At 46.2% G+C, this 24117-nt stretch overlaps 1 protein-coding gene across 1 annotated transcript in view; it reads right to left on the bottom strand.

Moving 5' to 3' along the window:
* The window catches only part of AGBL1 (AGBL carboxypeptidase 1), a 375392-nt gene that overhangs the window by 232817 nt on the left and 118458 nt on the right, over nucleotides 1-24117 (bottom strand). The window contains exon 17 of the mRNA XM_090263733.1: nucleotides 160-340. Within this exon, the coding sequence (XP_090119859.1) occupies nucleotides 160-340 (181 nt within the window). The remainder of the gene's footprint in view (nucleotides 1-159; nucleotides 341-24117) is intronic.

Here is a 24117-nt window from a genome sequence, read left to right as displayed (position 1 = left end):
AGGACATTGTTTCTGGTACCAGTCAACTAGCCCAAGAGAATTTTTTCCTGCCAGAGTGCCCAGGCCTCACCGGTCGTGCCCCTCCCTCCACTGGCTGAAATACCGATGTGTTACTATGGCAACATAAATGCAGTAAGATCGGGCAGGCGGCCAACCTACTTGCCATTGATGACACCATCTGGGTTGAGCATGGGGATGATCTTGAAAATGAAGTTTTCCCTCAAGAGCCTGGCCACAGGGTCGCTGCTGACCAGGAACTCCAAGGTCCCCTTCATCACCCAACTAGAATTGCTTTCTCCTGGGTGAACGCGGGCGGTGATCACCTGGTATGGACGCTGCCCTGTCAAAACAAGACGAACAGAAATGAAATCTAAAACACCTTCCGTTTCCACCAAGATGAACTCCAGCGGGCGCCCTGGAGAATTACACTGGACTGTCGCGAAGTCTGAGAGAAGCTGGTTGTTTCTGACACATATCTTATCTGCATTTACACATTTTCTCCCTGCTTCTGTGGTCTGCAAGACTCAAAAGAGTGCGAAGTTAAAGCTCAAGGCTCTTGTGAAAAAACATTACTTGGGGGCATGAAAAGAAGCCAAGAAGCAGACTTAGCAAGACCACAAAAAATTAACTGAAGAACTCTCTGGAGTCGAATAGCAAGATGCTGGTTCTCTTCCTCACTATCAGTTGTGGCACATAAACACATGACCTGATTTCTCTATTTCATCACCTGTGAAATGGGGACAGTCATACTGACCCCGTGCGGTTGTTATAAAAACAGAAGGATGCAAACAGAAAGCACTGGGCACAATGCCTGCCGTTCAGTGCATGCCTGTGGGTAAGGTGGTACTGCCCGTTCCTCAGCAGGAGTCAAGTGCACAGCGTGCACTGGGCAGGTACGACCACAGGACGCTGAGCCCTGTCCTCGAGATGGATTTGTCAAAAGAGTGAAACACCTGGAAGCTCAATCTTAGGTCATAATCCTTTCTTCAGTTTGCAAAGGGCATCGGGCACACACTCGGCCCAATCACGGAGCAGTGACCTGAGTAGACCTTACAGAGGATGCTGCATTGGTGAGAGAACAAGAGCCTCTCTTTCAGCCTTTTTTCTTTTTTTTAATTGTTTGTTTATTTATTTTTAGAGAGAGGGGAAAGGAGAAAGAGAGGGAGAGAAGCATCACTGTGTGGTTGCCTCTCACTCGCACCCCCAACTGGGGACCTGACGTGCAACCTAGTCATGTGCCCTGACTGGGAATCGAACCAGCGACACTTGGGTCGCAGGCCGACGCTCAATCCACTGAGCCACACAGCCAGGGTTCTTCCAACCTTTTTTGATGGAAAATGTCTAGAGCCTCTCAGAGTAGAGACAGATTCTGAGACCACCTCTGGGGTCAGGTGGAAAATGTGTTGATTGGTCAGGGATGTCTGTCACCGTGCACCTGCAGAAGTGGGGGTGGCGGGGACATGGGGTCTTATACCAGCCATTCACCGTGTCCACTCTAACCCTTGTCTGACTTTCTGTCTGTGGTCTTTTTGTTCTGACCCTCTTTTCCTTCTGCAGCCTCGCCCGATTCCTCAGCACTCCTACACCCGCTCCAATGATAAGAACTCCGTATTTGCCACGCATAAACACCTCAGCCATTTAGTCAGCCTCCAAGTTAGACTAGTCATTTACTTCCACACCCTTCAGACCACTATGAGTCAAACACGCTTTACTTCCCTTAAACAGGAGCCTTTCTGAGGACACAAATTGTGTCTCTAATTCTGTGTAAAGGAAGACAACCGAATAACTTCCCATAAGAGATCTAAAGAACAGTTCATTGAAAATACAAAGAAATAAACTTTTAAATCATATTACTAAATTACATGACTATTATCAATCAAGACAAAAAAAAAAAAAAAACATTCCATCTGTTGGCCACCACTGAGATCTTGTAAATTTAAGGAGCACAGATCGGTGCATTTTTACTGACTATGTTGAGAACAGGTCACTTCAGTCCCTTGTGGATTATTTATACATTAGGGATAATACTCGGTTCTGTTTTTCCTTAAGCAGATATCTTGAGCATATTCCAGGAATGGCAGGAGGCACTGTGTAGAACCAGGTGAGTAGAAATTATAGTTCTGGTTCTATAAGAGGCCAGAGCATTTGTCAGTCATGACAAACATGCAATCACATAATGACAGGTGAGCTAATGAGGTAAGGGCGTTTCCAAAGATGTGATGCTATCTGGACTGGGTCCTGCAGGATAAGAATCATCTTCCCAGAGAGAAAGGGTGAGAAAGAGTCTTCTAAGCCATGAAAAAAGACGCACGCAAGGAACTGAGAGGGATAAGCATCGTTGTATTCAAGAATAAAGAAAAGCGATGCGTGGCTAATGCAAAGGACTGGGGAGGTCACCACGTGAATTTAGGAAGGTAGGCTGAGGCCAAGCTGGTAAGACCCTTCTTTCTTTTAGGGACCTGACTTTATTCTATAGATCAGAAACTCTCAACCATGGAGTCAGCATCTCACCGGTATGCTGTGATTAGTAATGAGGTTTATAAATAATCATCAGCTCTAATAAAAAATAAATGTTTGCTTATAATATATATGTATACATATATTATATATATATACTGTAGTCCCCCCCTTCTTATTTGAGATTTTGATTTCCATGGCTCAGATACTAGCGGTCAACCATGGTCCAAAAATATAAAAAATGCCAGACATAAACAATTTATAAGTTTAAATTGCATGCCATTCTGAGGAGCATGAAGAACTCTTGTGTGGTCCCAGTCCATCCTGCCCTGGACGTGAATCATCCCTTCGTGCGGTGTCCCCATGCTGTGTACACTCCCTGCTCAGCAGTCACTGAGTAACCGTCTCGGTTATCACGTCAACAGTCACGGTATCGCAGGGCCTGTTTTCAAGTCCCCTATTTTATTTCATAACGGCCCCAAAGCGCAAGGGCAGCGACGCTGGTCATTTGGATACACCACAGAGAAGCCAGAAAGTGCTTCCTTTCAGGGAAAAAATAAGCACAGTGCAATACTTTGAGAGGAAAGCCAAATTCACCTAACTTCTATTACAGTATATTGTTATAATTGTGCTATTTTATTATAAGCTGTTAATTTCTGGGTTGCTTAATTTATAAATTAAACTTTATCACAGGTATATATGTATAGGAAAAAGCAGAGCACATATTGGTATTATCTGTGGTTTCAGACACCCACTGGGGGTCTTGGAACGCACCTCCCATGGAGAAGAGGGGACTACTGCATGTGTTGAACAGCTTTAAAGTCACCCCTGTAATAATGTTACCGTGAATGGCACGCACCCAGGTACTCTTTCTGGGTTGGGGAGGGAAGCGTAAGAGAGAGACCTGTAATGAGAATACATACGGGGTATGCGTACCCCAGAAAAGAACAGTGAAGAACCACTCCTTTCGGAAAGAGTCGATCATTGTTTTCTCAGCAGAAACAACTCGTACCGAAGACCGCTTCTGACCAATAATGCTGATGTCACTGTTCATCATACACTTGTTCAGCCAGAGTGTGTGCGGCCTACCCCGCAGCAGAGAACACCTCCCAGAGCCGCATTTCCAGTGTCCCAGCTCCGGCCCCACCCCGCACGTGGCACCTGAGGTGAGTTACACGCACTGCCAAGGAAACTGTGCATTGAATTGGTGTTCGTCACATAAAACGAAGGGTTTGCCGACGGAATGTACTAAATGAGCACATCGGGGGGCAGGGAGGGGGAAAGACACGCAGTCGGTCAGCTGGCCGAGCACGGCTGAATTTAACTGAAGGTCAACTTTCCCATTCTGTCACTCGCTCGCGATCCAAAGCAAGCTGCATTGGCACTCCCATAAAACAGCCTGTTGAGAATAAAGAGGCTTGATGAATTTGCACCCAATCAGTAGCCCATTTTCGGTTCTATAATTCTGTATCACTCGCTTGGTGGTTTTTGAGCTATGTCCATTTACAGCACACTGAACAACAATAGTAAGTGCTCCCCGCCCAGCAAGAAGAAATAAAAAATAGCTTAAGCTCTTGTAAGTTTTCAATACAACTGACCGCTCTCCTTGTTTGCACCATCTGCCTCCCAGGGCATTAGTCAATAAGCCAAATGCTGCCCCTGCAAAGAGACGGCAATGACGTCTGTCCTCTGGAGAGCCAGGTGGGTAATCTGCTCCGCTGTAATGCACTGCAAGACCTAACAGGCTGTCCTGGGTGTTCTGAAGAAGCAAAGAGGAAAACCGTGGGTTCTCATGGAGATACCAACAGCATTTTAGCCATTTCTAGTTGAGTTTCCTCTCTTTCTCTCTGTGATTGAAGACAATGTTGCGGTCATAGTGATGGGACCATTCAGTTGAAGCAGCAGATAGTACCCCAGAGAACCCCTAATAGACAACATCTGTAAATAGTATGCAACACACATACCATGTGTTTTTTTCCCTTGTAATCGACAGTTTCAGTGTTAATAACTCATCTCTGCTTAGGGTAGGGCAAAAAGTGTCAGGTATCTGCATTTTTTTTTTTCTCTGCAACTTATTAAATACATTTCAGAGGTTACCAAAATCTATGGGGGAGTCATGGTTTTGCAATATTCTAATTCTTTTTTAAAAATATTCTAATCCTTAAAGCTGCATACTGACTTTATGTTCGTGGTGATGAGATGTGTAAGAAGAGGTCAGAAATGAGAAGAGGACCGTACAATGCCTAGGAGAGATCAGACTCAAGGCCAACGGGAAACCGAGTAAGAGCTGCAGACACGTGTGATGATACCCGTGAGTACCCAGCTATACAAACATCCATCCCTTTCTTTCAACGACACAGATTAAGCTCCTACTGGCACGCGGCAAGGTTCTGGAGATTCCAAGAGAAACAACAGCTTTTGCCCTCAGGGAACTAATCATCGTCTGGTGGAAAAGACAGGCACACAGATAATTATGATCCAATGTGACCAGGGACATCTGTCAAGACAATTTCAAAGCACAGTGAAACGCTCATTAGGAAATTATTTACAGTAATGCGAGTAACAGGAAGTGGCTTACATGTGCATCCCCGGGAAACTAGTTGAGGAAATGATACATAAAGCAGAATAGTATGCAATCATTAAAAATGGCACACTGATCCCCTTCTGTTGACATCAGGTGAAGTTGGAGAGGAGAAAACCAGGCAAGAGAATTGCCTCATAGAATGATCCCATGTGGGAGTGGTTGTAACATTTCCTTAAAGACATCTAAGCACAAAGACAGCTCTGCTCCGGGAGGTCGTCTGGGTAATATTTATGTCTTCTTTTCCTCCCTCTAGAATGTTTGCCAGTTCCAAAAATAATAACCACATGTTAGTTTTCATAAAGGCAAATTGTTTCAAGTAGTAGCAAAGCCCCGAAAAGAAAGAGAAAAGAAATGAATGTTCACAGAAGAGGTGATATTAGATCTGGTCCCTCCAGTTTGAGAAGAGTTGAGAGAGAACGAAAAGAAAGCAGGGAGGTGACAAGATGGGCCAGGTGTATGAAGGTCATACAGCAAAGTGACTCCATGTGACTGATGGGACGAAATGAAGCGACAAAGCTGCCACTGGGCCTGTCTCTGCCCGCCTGTGCAGCCCACGCCGAGGAAATCGGAACCGAACACAGATAATCACACAAGACGGGAGTTCTTGTCGGGGCTGAAGACTCGGGTAGTGGTGTGAAGGTGTAGGAGAAACGGCCAAAAGAGGACATTATATCATCTCTTTTTTTCTTGTACTTATGCGAATGGATTGGGGTTTTCTTTACCCATTGTTCCTTATTGCTCTATTGGCTTGGTAGTTATACATCCTTTAGTTTTTCTATAGTCAGTTACCTTAAAGATTATATTATGTACATTTGACATATGATTCACAAAAATTATATTGTTGTAAATCCAATATTAGTTTAGACTAAATCATATATTTACCCTCTTAAATACTCCTCACTCCCTACTGCATCTAAAGCTTCCATCAGATTTTATTTTCTTCTGCCTGAAAAATCGCCTCTCTGTATTCTTCTAGAAAAGGTCTGCTAATAGTGAATACTCGCACCTCTTGTTTGTCTGAAAATGAATTCACCTTATCTCCAGTATTGAAAAATACTTTTTCCTGCGATAAGATTACATCAACCGCCCTGAACTCTGTTTTCTATCGCTTTCCAAACTTAGCTGCTTTTAACCTCCCTTACGACTACTTAGAAGTGTGTCTTATTTTGAAGAAATAGAAATATGTGTTTTGGTTTTCAACAACACATGTTCTTTTAACATGGTTTCCATAGAAGGAAGAATGTTTTCAACAGAATTTCCAAGTTCTTGAACTTTGTTATACTCTTTTTTTTCATCTTTCTTGTTCATTATGTTGAAATTTCTAAGTAGATAATCCTAACATCTGCAAATAATGAAGCCTTTCTCTCCAAAGGTGAAGTCATTTATTCCTGACACATTGTGGATTTCTTGGAGTTTCAAGAATATGAAATAAAGAGTATTTAAATCCACTCACTGTTGTCACAATGGGTGGGTACCTGATAGCTTAACAAATAATTTTGGCCAGTTTGTGAAACATATGGAGTTATAGAGGAGCACAGTCGTGACATTTCTGTAGAATCTTATAGCAGAGGAGACGCCTCCCACCTACGTTATTCCTTCAGAATATACCTCTGAGCTAGGCAAAACAGGTACGATTCTCTTCTTGTTCATCAGGGCTAGAAAGAAGAGCAGGCAAGAGAAACCTTTCAGTGCTGTAAGTCGCAGTCCAATGTTCCTTTCATCTGATCGTACATTATCCTGTGTGTGTAATTAAGAGGAAGGTGGAGATGAAAGCTACTGGGACAAAAGGTGAAGATACCTGGAGGGGAAAGCAAACCCCACATAAATGCTGATGCAGGCACCCTGGGTTTCAGGCCCGGCACTGCCTCTCACTAATTGAAGGAATTGGAGAAAATTAAACTCTTCAGAAATTTCAGTTCCTGACCTACAAAGCAAGGCTCTCTTAGGTCTTTGCAGCAGTAAATGCAATGATTATCAACGGCAATGTGGAATGTGGTAGATAAAAGTGAAACGTTTTAGCCAATGGTTTTAATTCCCTTTGATCCTATTACATCTTCTGTATTCTTTTCACAGAGCTGCTAACAAGAAGCAAAATTACATGGAGCGTCATCTCTTTTTTTCAAAAATTCAGATGCAAGTGCTAATAAGCAGTAGAGCGGTCAAAATCAGGTGGCAGCAGAAGAAAAGTGTGCTTGTAATCAGCCTCAGAACCATCGGTGCAGACACTTCCGGCTGCTCCTGATAACTGCAGCCCGTTCCTTCCTGGGTGAGCACGGTCTGTCTGCTCACACGCCCTTGTTTGCACGCGCTTATGCTCTGATCTTTCTGGCCCATGCACGGCAGTCCCCCCTTAACCGCGGTTTCAGATACCCGCAGTCAATGGCGGTCTGCAAATACTGGAGGGGAAATTCCAGGAATAAACACCCCAGAAGACTTAAACTGCATGCTGCTCTGGGTAGTGCGACTCATCTTCCCAAGGCGTTCTGCCCAGGACGTGAATTATCTCCTCGTCTGGCACATCCACACCGTACGCTCTAACTGCCCATTAGTCACGCAAGCAGCCGAATCTGTTATTAGATCAACTGCTGCAGCATCACAAGGCGTGTGTTCCTCACCCTCTTAGTGGCCTCACGGTATCTGCATCTTGCATCTCATGTCACATCGTCACGAAGGCCCTGTATCACTCCACATCGCTAATGAAAGGTGAGTACTGGATAAGATAATTTAAGACAAAGAGAAACTATCTTCACATAACTTATTACAGTATATTCTTACAGTAGTTCTAGTTTATTAATGCTAATCTCTTCCTGTGCTTAATTTATTAAACGTTATCCTAGGGATGTATGTACAGGAAAAAACATAGTGGATATAGAGTTCAGGCCTATCTGCGCTGGAGGTCTTGGAACACACCCCCACGGACAAAGAGGGGGGCGGCTAAACCATCAGAATAAGAAATCGACCAGACTGCAGTTTCCAAACTGTTCTCATAGAGCCTACTAAGCGAGTCCTCATTGGAAGTCCGCACCATGGCCTCTGCCACACTGTCCGCCTATTTCCTGTCACTCCGGAACCAAGTATTCTTCACCTTGCATTTTACTGCTCCCAAAGCACAGCATGTCACTTCCCTTCCGTGGCCCTGGGTGGCTGTCCATGCTGTTCCCACTGCCCTCCCTGCCAACACCCTGAAGCTTTTCCCCGACTCCCCCAGGCAGACAGGACAGCTCCCTTCTCCTGTGTCCAATGTACGTTATCCATGCGTCTGCATCCAGCTCTTCAAGGGCCCCCAAATCCACTTCCTGGGTGGGCCTCTCTGACCCTGTCTGCTTCCGGCACCCACTTCTCTGTGCCTACAGCTGTGTGCACTGGGGGCCTTCAGAAAATGTTTGGCTAAGTAGATGGGTGTAATTAACAGTAATGAGCTCCTGTGACTAACCCCACCATGCCCAGTGGTATCACAATATGTTAATTCACTAATATTTTCAAATTCATTCATTCATTCATTCATTCAAGTATTTACTGAGTTCTTAAGATGCACCAGGCTCTATAAGAGAGAATGGAGCTAGAACAGTGAAAGAGGCTTACCTTCTGGGAAAGGTAAAGGCAGGCGGTAACACCATGGAAGCAGCATGAAGAAACATAAAGCAGAGGGCAACAGAGAATTCAGAGGAGGGCTGGGCCCATTACGCCAGAAAAGACCGTCAGCTCTAAGGAGCTGACATCTAAGCACAGACCTCCTTGGATTGAGGAAATTAAGCCTGTTCAAGAAGTAAAGTTAAGCCCTGGCAGAGCAGCTCAGTTGCTTGGAGCATCGCCCCGTGCACCAAAAGGGTTTGATCCCCTGCTGGGGCGTGTAGAGGAGGCAACCGATCCATGTCTCTGTCCCAGATCAATGTTTCCCTCTTTCCCTTCCTCTCTCTACCTTAAAGCAATACATACATCCTTGGCTGATCATTTTAAATAAATCAATGAGTCAAGTTACCTGGGGCTGGAACTGAGTGTGGGAGGCACAGAAGAGCCAGGTTACATGCGTTCTGCAGAGAAAAGCTGAGGCTGTGATGGACATCATGGAGGTTCTGAACAGGGCAGCACCATGACCTGATGCTTTGGCCCCACTGAAGATCATTTCCCACAGCACCGCCAGAATAATGTTTCCAAGTCCAGACAAGGGGGCCAGCGAGTCTCCTCTAAGACGACCACGCTGTTGCCAATACCGGAATAATGCGATCGCAAACAGATCAGTTTACATTATTTGCCTTGGATAGTGGCAGATTCTTTCACTTCATGTGACCATTAAGGAAAATTTTAAGCTCTGGCCAGGTAGCTCAATTGGTTAGAACGTTGTCCTGATACAGCAAGGTTGCAGGTTCAATCCCTGGCCGGGGCACATACAGGAGTCAACCATGTGTAGAACAACAAACCAGTATCTGTCTGCTTCTCTCTCTCTCCCTCCCTCCTGCTCTAAAAATCAATTGATAACTTTTTTTAATATTACAAAAAGAAAATGTTCATCCATGAAGTGCTGGCAGGACTATGACCCATTCATTGAGTATCCTCTCAGTAACCTCTGTCTGCCAAGGACTGTATCAAACGCTGAGGACACCAAGGAGGGTTAGACAGAGCCCCAGCTCTCCCATGGGACGTGGGTGTGTGTGGGAGCAAAGCAATTGTGGCCTTTCAGAAAATTTGCTCAGCTTAGAGCAGGTTTCTCAAACTGTAGTGACAAGATCGCGGGTCCACACGTCACACTTGGAGCAGCAAAGCTCTCCCATTGGACAGAAATCTAATGCTAGCCACGGGCATATGACGCCAAGTTTCACTTTCTCTACTAGCTACATTTTAATACATTGTATCTAACCTAGCAGATCAAAAATGTTACTGTTTCAATGTGTAGTCAACACCCAAAATGACTAATGGGATATTTCGCCTTCTTTTGTACTAAGTCCTCAGAAGTATGGTGTATATTTCTTACTTCTGACACATCTCCGTTCCGACCCCTCCCTTTTCTCTGCTCCGTGGTCTCCCGGGGCTGCTGACCACCATGGTGAACACACCGGCCCCAGGCGTCTATCAGCTCTAACTGAAAACCTTTACCATGCTTCATGGTAAAAGTTTATTATAATCCAATGGCATACAGCTGAGACATTGAGGAAATGAAGAAAAGAATAAAGCTCGCCTCCAAAAAAAAAAATCCAAAATTCCGTTTCATTGCCTTCTTTCTCATGAAGCAATCCAATTTTGAAAAATTACAAACACATATTTCTTTGCAAAGGGCACTGTCGCGTCTTATTCTGTACCCTTCTGGCTCTCCACTCTGAGCAAGTGGGTTTGGATAATGGGCATCCATGAAAAGAAAATCAGGAAGTCTATTCCTGGGCAATTTTCAGATCACCCAGAGGAAGTGGTGCAATCGAGGCTGAGATAACAATTTTAGACTCAGCATAAATACGAGCAAATTCATCTGCATCTCCTCATCTGAGTCAAACTGTACAGATTTTTCTGGAGATGGTGTTATATGATAATATGGTAGAAATAAAAAATAATACATCTGTGCTGTAATGACACATAATGTCTACAGTATGATAATGTAGTATTTGGATTGGGTTTGAAAGATTTCCTACACAGAAATGACAGGCACTTGGGAGAAGTGGGTAATCGCATCAGGGAAATTGCAAACAGATGCCATTGCACCCCCACCCTAGAATGTGTCGGCTGCTCTCAGTTAGGGGTGCTCATGGTTCTGCCTGGGACCTGCTGGCCCTCTGGGACCCAGGGCGCTGGCGTCTTTGCTCCGCCCTCCCTGGAAGAATTAATGCGGCCCAGAGGAAAGCCGGAGCACATTTCCTCAAGCTCCGGTGGTTCTCCGGATGGCTCTGGCCCCTGCAAGCACCCCCAGGGCAGGGCCGAACCACTTCCCACTGTTTCTGAATGGATGTCTTAGCCAAGGCTCAAGCCATTTTCAGCCAAGAGCTCCTGGCCTGAGCTCCCTCCCCACAGAGCTGTGCATCACAGTGGCCTCGAGAAACACTGATGACCAAAATGACATAAGACCTCTTCATGCTCCATGAACACTCATCCAGGACGGTGCCAGGTGGGTCCTCGACTTATCGAGGGGAATGCTGTGTGAAGGCTGCAAATGTCCAACCGCCAAGCTGTACACCGGAAACTAACACAACAGAGAACATCAACTGTCCCTGAAAAATTAAAATATTTTAAAAACAGACTCATCCCACACACGCCCCTTGCTATTCAATATTGCATCTGACCGCCTTTCGGCATAGCCGAGGCACCGAAAGATCATCTTGAAGAAAGAGATTAAAGGGCTATCGGCTTTGCCCAGAAAACCGTGAAATATTCGAGTGAGTCACGCTGCTCCCGGGTCACATACGACAGATTTCTCGCTTGGCTCTTTCCCCCATCATCGGCTCGGACGTGTTGGAACACAGAGAGGTTCCCAAGTCCTAGAGGGGACAGGCTGTAGGTTCCAGGAGCGGTTTCTCCAGAGGCCGAGCCCCCCACACACACACGCACACACAGTGTTACAACAGCTGGCCCCGGGCCCTTTGCAGGACGGCACCGCACAGCCGTGAACACGGGCAGGGGAGCAGTGAGCAGGCAAGGGAACCAAGGCGGGTCTCTGGTACAAACGCACGTTTGCAACAGGCCCCGAGGACGGCTCTGTCTGCGATGAAAGTCCGCGCACATCAGGGAGTATCTTTCGGGAACCTCCACCTCCCTCCCTCCCCACGAACCCTTCCGGTTCCAGCCACCCCTTTTCCAAGGGTCGCCCAGTTTTCAAAAGTTCTCTTTAGGCCACTTCGCTTTTATTAAAGAGCTACGTTGCTATCTGTTTTCACTAACCAAGAGATAAAAATCTGACTAGGATGTTTGCTGTTACGAATAAGAAGCAAAAACAGTGCCTGCAGGTGGATACGGAGGCAGCGCGCCCCTCCCCAGGCTCCTCCTCCACATCGGCCCCGGAGCTCTGAGCTGCGTCTGTGGGCACCGGGGCTGTACCTCCATTTCCTTAGCGCGCGCCTTCGCGAGGCGCGTCCTGCGGGAACAGCTTCCTTCCTGACCCCATTCTGGCTGAGGAAAGCTGCCACAGAACACTCTGCCTTCAGACAGTGGGGGAAACCTGTACTTAACGCAGCAGGGAAACCTCTCAGAAAAACGCACAGTGAATAAATGACGAGCTGGAATCGGAACGACCAAGAAGGTAGGGGGAAAAAATTTAAGAGTCTTGAGCCTAAAACATACGTCACCCCGACACAGGAGCGGAGAGCGCAGTTTCCAACGGAACCTCGGCCGGGAAACTTTGGTCGCTGCGAGGCGTGGCGTGGAACAGGCTGGCTGGGGAGCTTGGCGGTGTGTAAGGGCTGGGGGTAACCGGCAGTTGCAAAGTAATCTTGGTGTTTAGTGATTCCATAAACACAGCCAAGAGCTGTTCCAGACACAGACAGGCTGAAAAGGAGTTGTGCTGGGTTTTTTGTTTGTTTGTTTGTTTTTTTAATTAAGCCTGAGCCGCTGGTTTATGGTAAGGGAGGAAAAGGGAGGGAGCGAGGGGAGAAATGAGAGGAGAAAGAGGAAGAGGGTCATTGCCGCTGCTGCTCCAATCCAAACGTCTCCAGTGGTGACCCCCAGTCCTTCACTTACAGAACCTGACGAGGGTATTTCAGATGCCCTGTTGCTTGGCAACCTGCCTCTTATGTTGAAGCCATTTAAATGTATTCACCTTCCGAATTAGGGATATTCACAGATGACTGGGCAACGAGAAAGAGTCCCTGGCAGGCCAAGGGCTCCTAGGATGTGTGGAATCAACAGTGTGCGGGGAGCGGGGCTGGGCAGAGAGCCTGACGCAGAGTATCAGTGACACATTTACGCCTGAAAATGAGAAAACGAGATCAGCACACAAAGTCGTTCGCTGCTTCCAAACCAAGCCTGTGTGTGTCAGGGTCCAAGGCTGACCCCTGGCCTTCCTGAAAGGCCCCCGCAGGCCTTCACGACGCGGGCAGCAGCTGCCGGGTGCCTGCCCAGACACCTGGCCCCTGGGGAGGGGCCTTCATCCTCAGCTCCTCTGCTGTCTCTGGGGCCCCGCACTGCCCTGGGTGGAGCTCGGAATGGGGAGGTCTCACCTGACCCCCACGTCACAGTTACCCCACATGCAGAGTTACTGAGTCCTTTCTGCCTCCAAAATACCTTTCTGCATATTTTCAATGCCTGCTCATTCAAAATACTCTCTCGGTGCCTATGCGCCTGCTGCTCTTAGGGTAAGATGAAGAGTCACTAGGGCACAAGGCCTTTCGTGACCTGCTTTCCCGAGGGGCAGGGGTCACCCCATGCCACACCGGCACTGGCACCTGTGTGCGTACACCACGGGGCACGCCGGGCGGCCCTGGTCAGCATGCTCTGTTCTGCTCCATGGCCTGGCACAGGCTCTTCCTGCTGCCGGGACGCCCATCGCGCCTCCCTGGACTTCAAGTTCAGCCCAAGTTTCCCTCCTTTCAGGATAACCTCCCCCCTTACCACCGTCAGTGTGAATTATCCTCCTGAGCGTGTGGGCCCCCACCAGGAGGCACATAGCTTCGCCACAGCACGAATCCTCCGTGTCCACCCTGCCTGGTACCCCTTGCTTTTCTCCTCTGTCTCCAACTGAAACACGCCTCAAGGGGGGACGGGCGTGCCACTGTGCCCGGAGCCAGCATGCTTTGCAAAAACTCAGAAAAGTGTATGAGACCTGGAAGCATGTATACATTGGCTCCAAACTACGGAAAGGATCTACTAAATTAAAATAAATGTTTAATTTTCCAAAAATTAGAATATAATGTCAACTTCATTAGTTGTGAAATTTAGTATTCATAAAAATTTTATTATCTCTGAAAGTAATATCCAATTGTAGGAATATCCAATTATAGACAATGATGACTAAGGAGTCACAGCCAACCATAAATTAAGGATCAACCCTGGCCAAATAATTGCAAAGGCAAACACGAAATTGTTTCAACTTAAGTAAAAAAAAAAAAAAAAAAAGATACATAATGTTGGATGTGAGTATATTTTTTTATGTTTAATATCATATGTGATGGGGCCTCCAAGTCTTAAAGTGCCTCAGGCCTAACAGGATTTTAAAATGGCCCTGAGTATGCACACTTAATTCAGTTTTGTTTCCCCAGGAACCAGGGAATCAGCGCCGAGACCGGTCTGCACAAGCACGCATGCTCACGTGCATGGATGCACACACGCTTACACACGCCGCTTGGTGGAAACATGCACGGGAGGAACAAAGACTAGTGGACGTCAAGCGGCCACGACAAGCAAGAGTTTCAAAAGCTGTGCTGTGCAACCATTGAGACGTGAGTCCAGAGCAGGTGATCATGGGGATGAGTCGTCTTCAAAAAAAACACAGTGGGAAAGCTGGGGCTTGAAAAAAACAGATTTCTAAACCATGCCTGTGCACAGACAGCCTTGACAATTAAGAGGAGTTTAAGGAAACCCTCATTGTCCTCTTTGGGGGTTGAGAGACAGAGAGAGAGCGAGACAGACACGCAAAGGAACAGGCACGCACAGGCAGAGGCGTGTGCCCAAAGTACAGAGATTCTGCCATGTGAGAATCTCGGGTCATCAGTTTTCCTGAGCCGTGTATGGATTTAAAGGTCCCCAGAAAGCTATTGAATACAAGCCAAGTGACATCCCACTAGCGCCTGGCTTAAAACAATCCTCTACGCCATGCCGAGAGACGGTGTCAGAGGTGGGCCCCGCAGGCTGCATGTAAATGGGTATTTTTCAAAATCAAGTTATCACTTAAATTCACTTTGAGAGCTCTCTCAATGTTGAAGCCACCTGCTATGAATCTTTTTGAAAACTTAGAATTCTCATGGCTATTTTTTGAAATGAGACACAGCTACCTGGATAAAGACTGGCCTGCTGCAATGCACTTGAAGGCTGCCCTGGATCTGGCTGGGAAGTTCAGTGGGTTAGAACATCATCCCGATACACCAAGGTTGCGGGTTCTATCCCTGGTCAGGGCACAGAAGTTCTCTGGGCTTCAGCGTCTTATTTGAAAAATGGGGAATAATAGTACCCTGTGATAGTGGTTATCACTTTGCAACATATACATGAATCAAGTCATCATTTGTACACCTAAAACTCACATAATATTATATATCAATTATACCTCGATAAAGATGGAAAAAATTGTACTTCTCTCACTGGGTTATTGTCCAAATTAAACATGAAAATGCATGCAAAGCATTTTGCAAAGTATAAGGTACACTTTAATTGATCAATAAATGTAATTAATTAAGTTGTATAATTTTTAATTAAGGAGAATCGTATTATTATCCAGGCTATAGTAAATTGGATGAATGAATAAATAAATTATTGGCATGGCCACATCTAGCTTAAATGAGAAGCATTCAAATTTGACTTGAAGAACTTTTGTCTAAAACACAATGTGGAAGACGTGGATAGAGAAGCGTGTGCATTGTAGTGTTAGTTCATGTGATGTTATTATATTAAATCCCACTCCGGGCAGGAGAGGCAGTGGCATCAGATGAAGGGCTCTCAGCCAGTCAGACTGACTGGGATCTAAACCTGGGTGAGCAGCCATTCTGCTCTGCCCATGACGGCTCACGTTCCAGCCCTAAAAGTCGTGTCTTCCGAGGAACCCCTCAGTCCTAGCCCCACCATTTGCCTTGTGACATGACCTTGTATAACTTATTTACAGCCAGCTTCAGTGCCTTCAGCTGTCATGCAGGGATAATAATAACAATGATCCCACCTCAGTATGTGGCTGGGAGAACTAAAGAAGACACGGAGAGCCTGGTCTAAGCCAGACACGTCGTAAGTGCTCCATGAATAACTACTCGTACACTTCTGTAAAGTCAGCATCTCTCTCGAAGGCCAAACTGGCAGCTCAAGCTGCTCAGAACTGATGCAAAGCTCAGCATGGGGTGATCAGGGTTGGCAGGACATTGGCATCTTTTTCCTCTGTTCTAAAGAGACAGAAAAAGTCCCCAGGAGACAGATCCCCAAAGAGGGAGGCAGGAGGAGGAGGAGGCGGCTGAGGAGAAGGGAAGCGATTTTCACTGACACAGAAATATCTTCCATGGTAATCAGCATTGACGGGAAAAGGAAATAAGGGGAATTTATGTGACAGTTTAATAGGGTTTTGTGAAATATGATATTATTTTAAAGTTTGCCTGAGTGAGGCAGACAGCACATTAGGTGACTCCAGCTCTAAAGAAATGATGACACTGTATCCTAAACTCTGAAATTTGCCCCCCTGTTTCTTTGCTGTCCTGTGTTATGTATTTACAATATTGTTACATATGGATTACATCTCAGTAAAGGCAGAGAAACCACTGCTTATCTCAGTGGGTTACTGTCCACATTAAACATGGAAATGAATGTAAACCATTTTGCAGAGTATAAGGTACACATTAATTGCTCAATAAATATAATTAGGTTGTATGCACAGTCTACCTACAGACAAAGTGAAGCACGAAGCCTAGGTATGTATTGCCTGGATATTACACGAGAATTTGAATTTTTTTCCTTACCATTATTATTTTTTTCATGACCTGTTTTCTACCATGGGAAGAAGGGGGGTTATCGAGCATGATTCCCCCGCCCCTCAGGTAGTTATACAAAGCATTCACCTGCCCGCATATCTAAGGAGAATGGCGTGGTGGGCACAAACTTGGGCTGCCCGTCACCAAAGCCCCGAATCTGGGGGGGAACCAGCGAGCATGGCCGCCCCCTGCTGGACGGAAGCGGTACTAACCCGCGCCACTGGCTCATCCATGGGAACAGCATGCAGTGGCTCTGAAACATCACTTACAATTAAAAAGGCCTGTAAAGTGTAACATAAAATAATGCAGAGAGAAGCCTTTGGGGCCTGGTAAGGAATAATGAAAGTGGAGAAGTGGAAATTCGGGACTCCTCAGCACTGACCAGGAAAAATGGTCTCCTTGTTCCAGGAGAGTCTAGTACAGCTATTTAGACCAAAAACGCAGCTGCAGGGAAGGCTGGCCGTCAGGCCGTGAGATCCACCGTTGCTCTAGCGCCCAGCTTTCTCGGCCTTGGTTCTCTGCTGACCGAGCCACCTCCTGGGGTACACTTTGGGGTTCTGAGTGGGTGCCCCTTCCCTTCTCCTTTCCCGGCTATGCTTAAATTGATGGCGTTTATAATCTATTCTGCTCTTTTCTTTTTCTATTAGTTTCAAAATTATAGATTTTTGCCTCTGTTTGTAGAGGTTATCTTTATACTATAAATCTTCCGAACAACTTTTAAAGTGACCGGTAATGTATTTCCTCCTCCCAAACAGGGCAGGAATTTTGGCATATTTTAAGTGCCCATTAAACACTGTCCTCTCTTCTGTTCTTGTTGTCTAGACTTTATTCTGTTAAGCAATACATTCGTTTTTACAGCCAGACCTTATTGTAGTTTTCTTATAAAATGTATCAATTTCTATGATCCCCTTCATTTCTCAAATACCAGGCCTCCTACATCCTGACTGCTCTTCTTTCTGAGGTGCATCTGAGAATGGGTCTTTTATAGGGGGCACTGTTGGTAAAGTCTCTTCATAGTTTATTGATTTGAAATATTTCTATTTCCTTTATTCTCTTTTAAAACATTGTGTCTTGTTGCTGATCCATTTCGTTCCATCTAATCATGGTTTTGAAAGCCATCTGTCTTTTTTCCTTGGATAGTTTTTCCCTTGTTTCTTTTGTCTTTACAAGCAGTTGTCCTCTTGTTTCAACGCAGTGTGTTTAGGTGCGGATTTATCTTTATTTCTCCTCGTTGGCATTCAGAATGCACTTTTGAAAGACTCCAGTCTTTCTTCTCCTCTGCAAAAAGGCTAAGCTATCGTTCCTTGGGTGACTGTTTCTCCACCGTTCCCTTCATTCTCTCCTGGAAGTCCTACTGGAAACACGTTTGTTAAAACCCATGTGAGTGTATGTTCACTAAGTCCTGATGTGCCCCACGCTAGCCTGACCCAAGGCTGAGTGAGTTAACAGAAAGGGCCATTTCTCAGGCATAATCTCACGCTTCTCGAGTCCTCCTTAATTAATGAAACAAGCTGGATGAGGAAAGCGGGAAAGGCCCATGCCCCTGCCATGCTTGGACACAGTTCTTGGAGAGAACGAGAGATAAAACCTGAAAGCTACACATTAAATCAAGAAGTTGAGCGACGTTATGGAAATAGTTGGTACCAGCCTGAGGGACACAAAGTGCTTAAAAAATATAAGGTGACTTTTTTACAATGTGCATGGAATCCACTCTGCTTTGACTCACACTTCTCTAGGGGAAGAAAAAGGTTTTTTGAAAATTATAAAAAGGCACAGCAATCAGACTTTTCCATTATCACAGGGATAAAATATCAATTTCTGTCAGGATAAAACGAAGCACCGATTGGTCCTGATACGGAAAATTAAATTTCTGGATTCCGTATGATTTGATACTTATCACTCCTTTACCCCAGGAATGTTCTGTCATAAGACATTTAAAATTTTCATTCACAACCCACCAAACACATTTAAAGGTTCTTAGACCCCAGAGCTGACCAATAACAGGTGTGATTGAGAGAAAATCAAAGGATGGAAGAAGAAAAGGCAATAAAAACATCAGAAATGTAAAGAATCTCAGGCCGCTCTGCGAAGAGAAGAGTAAGTACAGAGAGACTGCAAAGATGCGTTTCATGTATGAGAGGGAAAATTCCCACCCCCGCTCAGCAACAGGGCTGCCCCATGGCAGTGGCAATGCCTTCCTGCAGACAGTTGCCAGGACGAGAGCATCTGTCTACCGGGGTAACTGAGATGCAGATCTGCAGCAAGCCGCCAAGAGCTCACCGCATCCCCCACGTCACGTTTCTCCACTCAAGATTTGGGGATCGCAGAACTCAGAGAACTCAGAATTAATTCCTCAAAATGAACTCTATCAAACAGCCCAGACTGTGCCCTGCCTCGTATGGGTCTGTTGGTTAAGCAGAATTCCGCAAAGCGAAAGGTCGCAGGTTCAATGCCTGGTCAGGACACACGCCTGGGTTGCAGGTTTGGTCCCTGGTCCGGGCGCATTCAAGAGACCACCAGCTGCTGTTTCTCTAGCATGCCAATGTTCCTCTCCCTCTCTGTCTCCCTCCCTGCCCCTCTCCCTAAAATAAATTAAATAAAATCTTTTTTAAAATATTCGGACCGTTACATGTGGACTTCAACAGCTCACATAAATCTCTACTGCTCACTGTGTGACACTGGAGAAGCTGAGCATCCATCCGGGACTAAGCTGCTTTCAACACACGGTGAGAATTGGTATCACCTTCCTTCTCCATCATCCTCCACGGAAGAGACTGCGGAGCTAAATGCCAGAGACACTGCCAGAAGGAACTCCACCGTGTCTGCCTGGGATAGAGTCAGCCCTAACACTCGCTCCAGCCCAAGCCTTGGTCATGAGAACTGTCCTTCCGCTGCAGCCTCTGAGATCTTCAGAATGGGGAACACGGCAGAGGCTCTGCGCCGAGTTCATACGATTCACCCTAAGAGATAACTGGGGTGCAGCTTCCAAGTCCCACCTGGATCCTAGAAGAGCCAGGAAGCTCGCTTCTTACTGCATCTCACCTTCAGAAAAAAACGAAGGCTACCCTCATCCTTTCTGAGACAGAAACCCAAGGTTTCGGTGTTAACTGATCTTCCAGGAAGGTGTTGGACTTCCCGTACTTTGGGTTTTCTTTTTCTCTTCCTTACTATTTTTTAAAAGATTTACTTATTTTTAGAGAGAGGGGAAGGGAGAAGGAGAGAAAGAGAAACATTGATGTGAGAGAGAAACATCGGTCAGTTGCCTCCCATACGCGCCCTGATTGGGGACCGAAGCCACAAGCCAGTCATGTTCCCTGTCAGGGAACCCAACTGAAGATCCTTGGCTTTGCAGGATGACACCAAATCAGCTGAGCCCCACCGCTCAGGGCTCTTCCCTATTATTTAAGAAAAAAGGCTTAATCTATCTCCCTAGATATACACCTACATGTTTTTCCAAGTTAATCCATTCAAGCCCCTCTCTAGGACAACTAAAAAAGTATATTCTAACCTCTGGCTTTATTCCCAATGAGTCCCCATATTCTCCCTTTCCCTCCCCATCTCACCAAATGGCCTCTCCCTCTGCTGCTGTGCCCCCTGTCACTCCAGCCCCTGCTTATCATCAGTTAGCATTTCGCTGCATCCACACCGAGACTTAAAACTCAGAAGGCCTCTCTGGTGACTGACGGGCTCAGGACCATTCGCAGCAGCGGTCACCTGGGGCGCTGTCCATGCACGCCGGTGCTGAAGAGGAGACCAGCACTTGGGGTGTTTGAGAAGAAAGAAGCGGGAGCTTTCTTCTCTGCATAAAGCCATGGGTAAGCTTTCACAGCGCAGGGCCTCACAAATAAGGGACTCATGCAGGCCACGTCTCTGTGCGAAAAGGTGTCCTCAGTGCTGACAGAAAACAACTCCTCACATCCTCCTGCACCTGCGATGCCCTGCCCACAGGAAGCAACAGTCTCTGTGTCCGCAGGGCTAAATTCCGGTTCTGTTCTCAATGCAGTAGGAAATTGTTTAGGAAAAAAAAAATATATATATATATATAATTACACATACACTATACACACACAAACCTACCTCTGTATATTGGCTGGAGAAGTTATCAAATTCAGCAAAGGTGTGGGTGAGGGTGAAGCTGAGTTTGTACTTCTGCCAATTTTTGTGAGCCAAGCGTCCTCAAAAGCTGATAATAGGATAATCTCACACATGGAGACTCTTTAATTACGCAGCAAAGAAGTTAAAAATGGTCACAGCGCATCCCACCCCCAAGACCAACCCTCGGTGGCGAGTGCCAGAGCATTTATCCACAAGGCTGCACATGCTCTTGAACTGGATTTATTCCAGGACGTTGGATTGCATGTGGCACTTTTGCTGAGATATTTGTTGTGTACATGCATTAAAAAATGATACATATATCTCTGCAATTGTACATGAGAGAATGTATTACTCTTTCTATTGCTACCATAACAAATTACCGCAACCTTTGAGGCTTAAAACAAAAGCAATTTGTCTCCCTGTTCCTAGTTAGAAGCTCCACATGAGTCTCACCGGGCCAAAATCAATGCGTCACCCGCTCAGGGCTTTCTTGGAGACTCAGAAAGAAATTCCCGCCTCCAAGCTTGTTCGGCAGAACTCAATTTCTTGCTGTTTTAGGGCTGAGGTCCCACCCCCTTGCTGGCTATCATTGTGGGGCCGCTTGGCTCCTTCCCCCATCTTCAAAGGCGGCAGCAGTACATGAAATCCTTTTCATACCAGTCTTTCTGACTACTTCTGCCTCTTTTCCCACATGATTCCAGCCACAGAAAGGTCTCTGCTTTTAAGGGCCCATGAGAAGAGACTGGGCCCACCTTAATTATCCAGGGTAATCTTCCTATTTTAAGGTCTGCAACCTTAATGATATCTGCAGGGCTCTCTCACCACGTAAAGTAACCTATTCACCGGATCAAGGGATTAGGGCAAAGACATCTTTGAGGGGCGATTATCTGACTTACTCCAGGGAATATACTATCTGAAGTATTTTTATATTAAACTTAACAGATATTTTAGGAATACAGTATTAGCTGATTATCCAGAATTATGCTGGTTACTTGAAGATGTCTCTATCCTTTGCTCCTATTTTCTCATGCTTGTAAGTCCACTTAAGCGTAGCTAGCCATCAGTTATCCCACCAATGAGTTCTCAGTTCCTGAGCCATTTCTACGGTGGCAGCAAGACCTGTGTCACAGTCCCACCAAAGTGAGTGGGCTGTGGCCGTCGCCTGCCTCTCACTCAGGAAGCTGAGAACTCGTGTTCACCCATCATCCACTGTCGGGGACCCAGCCATGAACTACTGAAGGCCTCTGACGGCAGGGCGCTTCTACCAGAGGACTGCACTGGCCCTCCCCTGGGTTCTCCCTATGTTCGCACCAATCACCAAAGGCACCTCCTCCTTCCTCGTACCCACCTGAACCACACCTCAGGGTAATTTTACCTTAACTCTCAGTCTAGCCGGACGCCCCTTGGGGATCAGCCTCAGAAAAACGGGGCAGATTCCGTTGCTCCAGGTGCTAGGGCTGGGCAGACCCCACCTCAGGCATGCGGAGGTCATGACAGCCTCGCCGGTCAGCATCTGCCTCTCTGGAGACCTTAGGTGCAGATCATCTGCCTCGTTAATGTCCCCCACCCAGCGACACGGTCTGGAATCAGAGTGCCATTCTGTGATATGATCGGTACCCTCTGTCTTGAGCCAGGCATGAAAGGGGGAGAAAAGGCAGGTGCTTTGTCACGGGCACATCAAGTCGACAGTAACAACTACAGCTGTTGTTTCTCGTCACCCAACACAAATCCAGCCTAGTTCCCATATGCATTGGGACTTCAGATCCTGTTTTTCTAATTGTACTTCCACGCTGCCCTGAAAATCTGGACTCTGTCCTTGAATAGTCTCTCTATCAGATCTTTGCTCTGTGACTGCTTAGATATTTCTCCCTCCCACTCAAAATTAAATCCCAGTGGCATTCATCCAGACGGCATGTCTTGTGCTTTCCAAAGCAAGCCTCTCTTACACCTGTATTTCTCTGCCACGTTCATTATTTCCCTTATCCTTCCGATGGTTTTTATCATAAAATCATGTACACTACAAAATAATTGGCAAAGCCTTCCAAATGTGAAGAAATCAGAATGACATTTCTTACTTTCTTTCTGGCAAGCTAAGGCCTTCCATTTCGGAATCACAATGGGCTTCATTAATGTTCTCCACTGTCCTCGCTTCTCCTTTCATTAGTAAATGAAGCTTGACCCACAGCTGGCCTCAGTGGCAGCCCGTCAGATGCGCCCTCACAGTCAAGAACGCTGCTTTGTATGGACGGTCTTTGTTTATAAGCATGCAACCAGACTGAAGCTGCAAGGCTGTCCTGATCCTGGCCAATTTAATTTCACAAATACAGAGTTCTGTGAAACTCTGCTTCACTCATTTCCTGGCAACAGCCTGAATATTTTCAAATAACCCACCAGCAAATGAATTCCCCCACTCAGCTCTTCTGCAAAGCATGGTGGAAAAGCTCGAATGGATCACATACTATTGGACCCAAGCACTAACTGAAAATCACACCTGAACCTTTTCAGTCAACTCTCTCTCTAGCTCCCCGGTACACACTGCAACAGATGCTTCATAGAAAGAATGACATAAGGGGGGGAGATTAACATCTCTTTTTAAAATAACCAAATAATAAGAACTTTGCATTTTTTCTGACACAGTTAAGGAACAGAGTGTCCAAGGCATGATGTTCTTATGACCACTAAGCCGCTTTCTTTCCCATGTAAGGTTTGTCTTAGCCTGAGGTCCAGAAAATAGAGCGCCTTGGGTGAGAACTCAAGGTCTTCCCATGAGGAAAGATGCAAAGCAATGAGAACATCATGCTACCATTGTATAAGTCTGCTTGGGCCACCATAACAAAAGACAGAAGACTGGGTGGCTTAAACAAAAGACATTTCCTCACTAGTCTGAAGGCTAAAGGTCCCTGATCAAGGTTCCCAAAAATCTGCTTTCTGTTGAGGGCTCTTTTCCTGGCTTGCAGACAGCCACCCTCTTGCTGTGTGCACATACATCTTCTGCACTTACAGAGTGACTGAGGCGTCTCTCGTGTCCCTTCCTGTACTTACAAGGGCACCAGTCCTATCAGATTAAAGTCTCAGCCTAAGAACCTCGTATAACCTGTATTACCCCCCTAAAGGCCCTCTCTCCCAATACAGTGAGGGTTTCAACATATGATTGAGGGAGGGGCACCATGCAGTCCCTAACAGCCATGTGGATGCACAGCCTCCATGAACAGTGAGAACAGGCTGCTCGGTAGGTGGGCAGTCCACAGTCTATGCGAAGGGGGCAAGGGACATACTTTCCTTTCCACTATGACGACCACCTCCCTCCTGCACCTCACAGGATATTAAGTTCTCCTCTGTATCTTAGTTGCTTTAGTGGATTTAGATGCCACGACCCACATCTTTCTTGTGGGGTTTCATCCAAGCCCAGAA

The sequence above is a fragment of the Furipterus horrens genome, unplaced genomic scaffold (assembly GCF_987537825.1).
Source record: "Furipterus horrens unplaced genomic scaffold, mFurHor1.1.pri manual_scaffold_16, whole genome shotgun sequence".
Lineage (NCBI taxonomy): Eukaryota > Metazoa > Chordata > Mammalia > Chiroptera > Furipteridae > Furipterus > Furipterus horrens.
The sequence above is the reverse complement of the archived record's forward strand: the minus strand, read 5'-3'. Positions and strand labels throughout refer to the sequence as shown.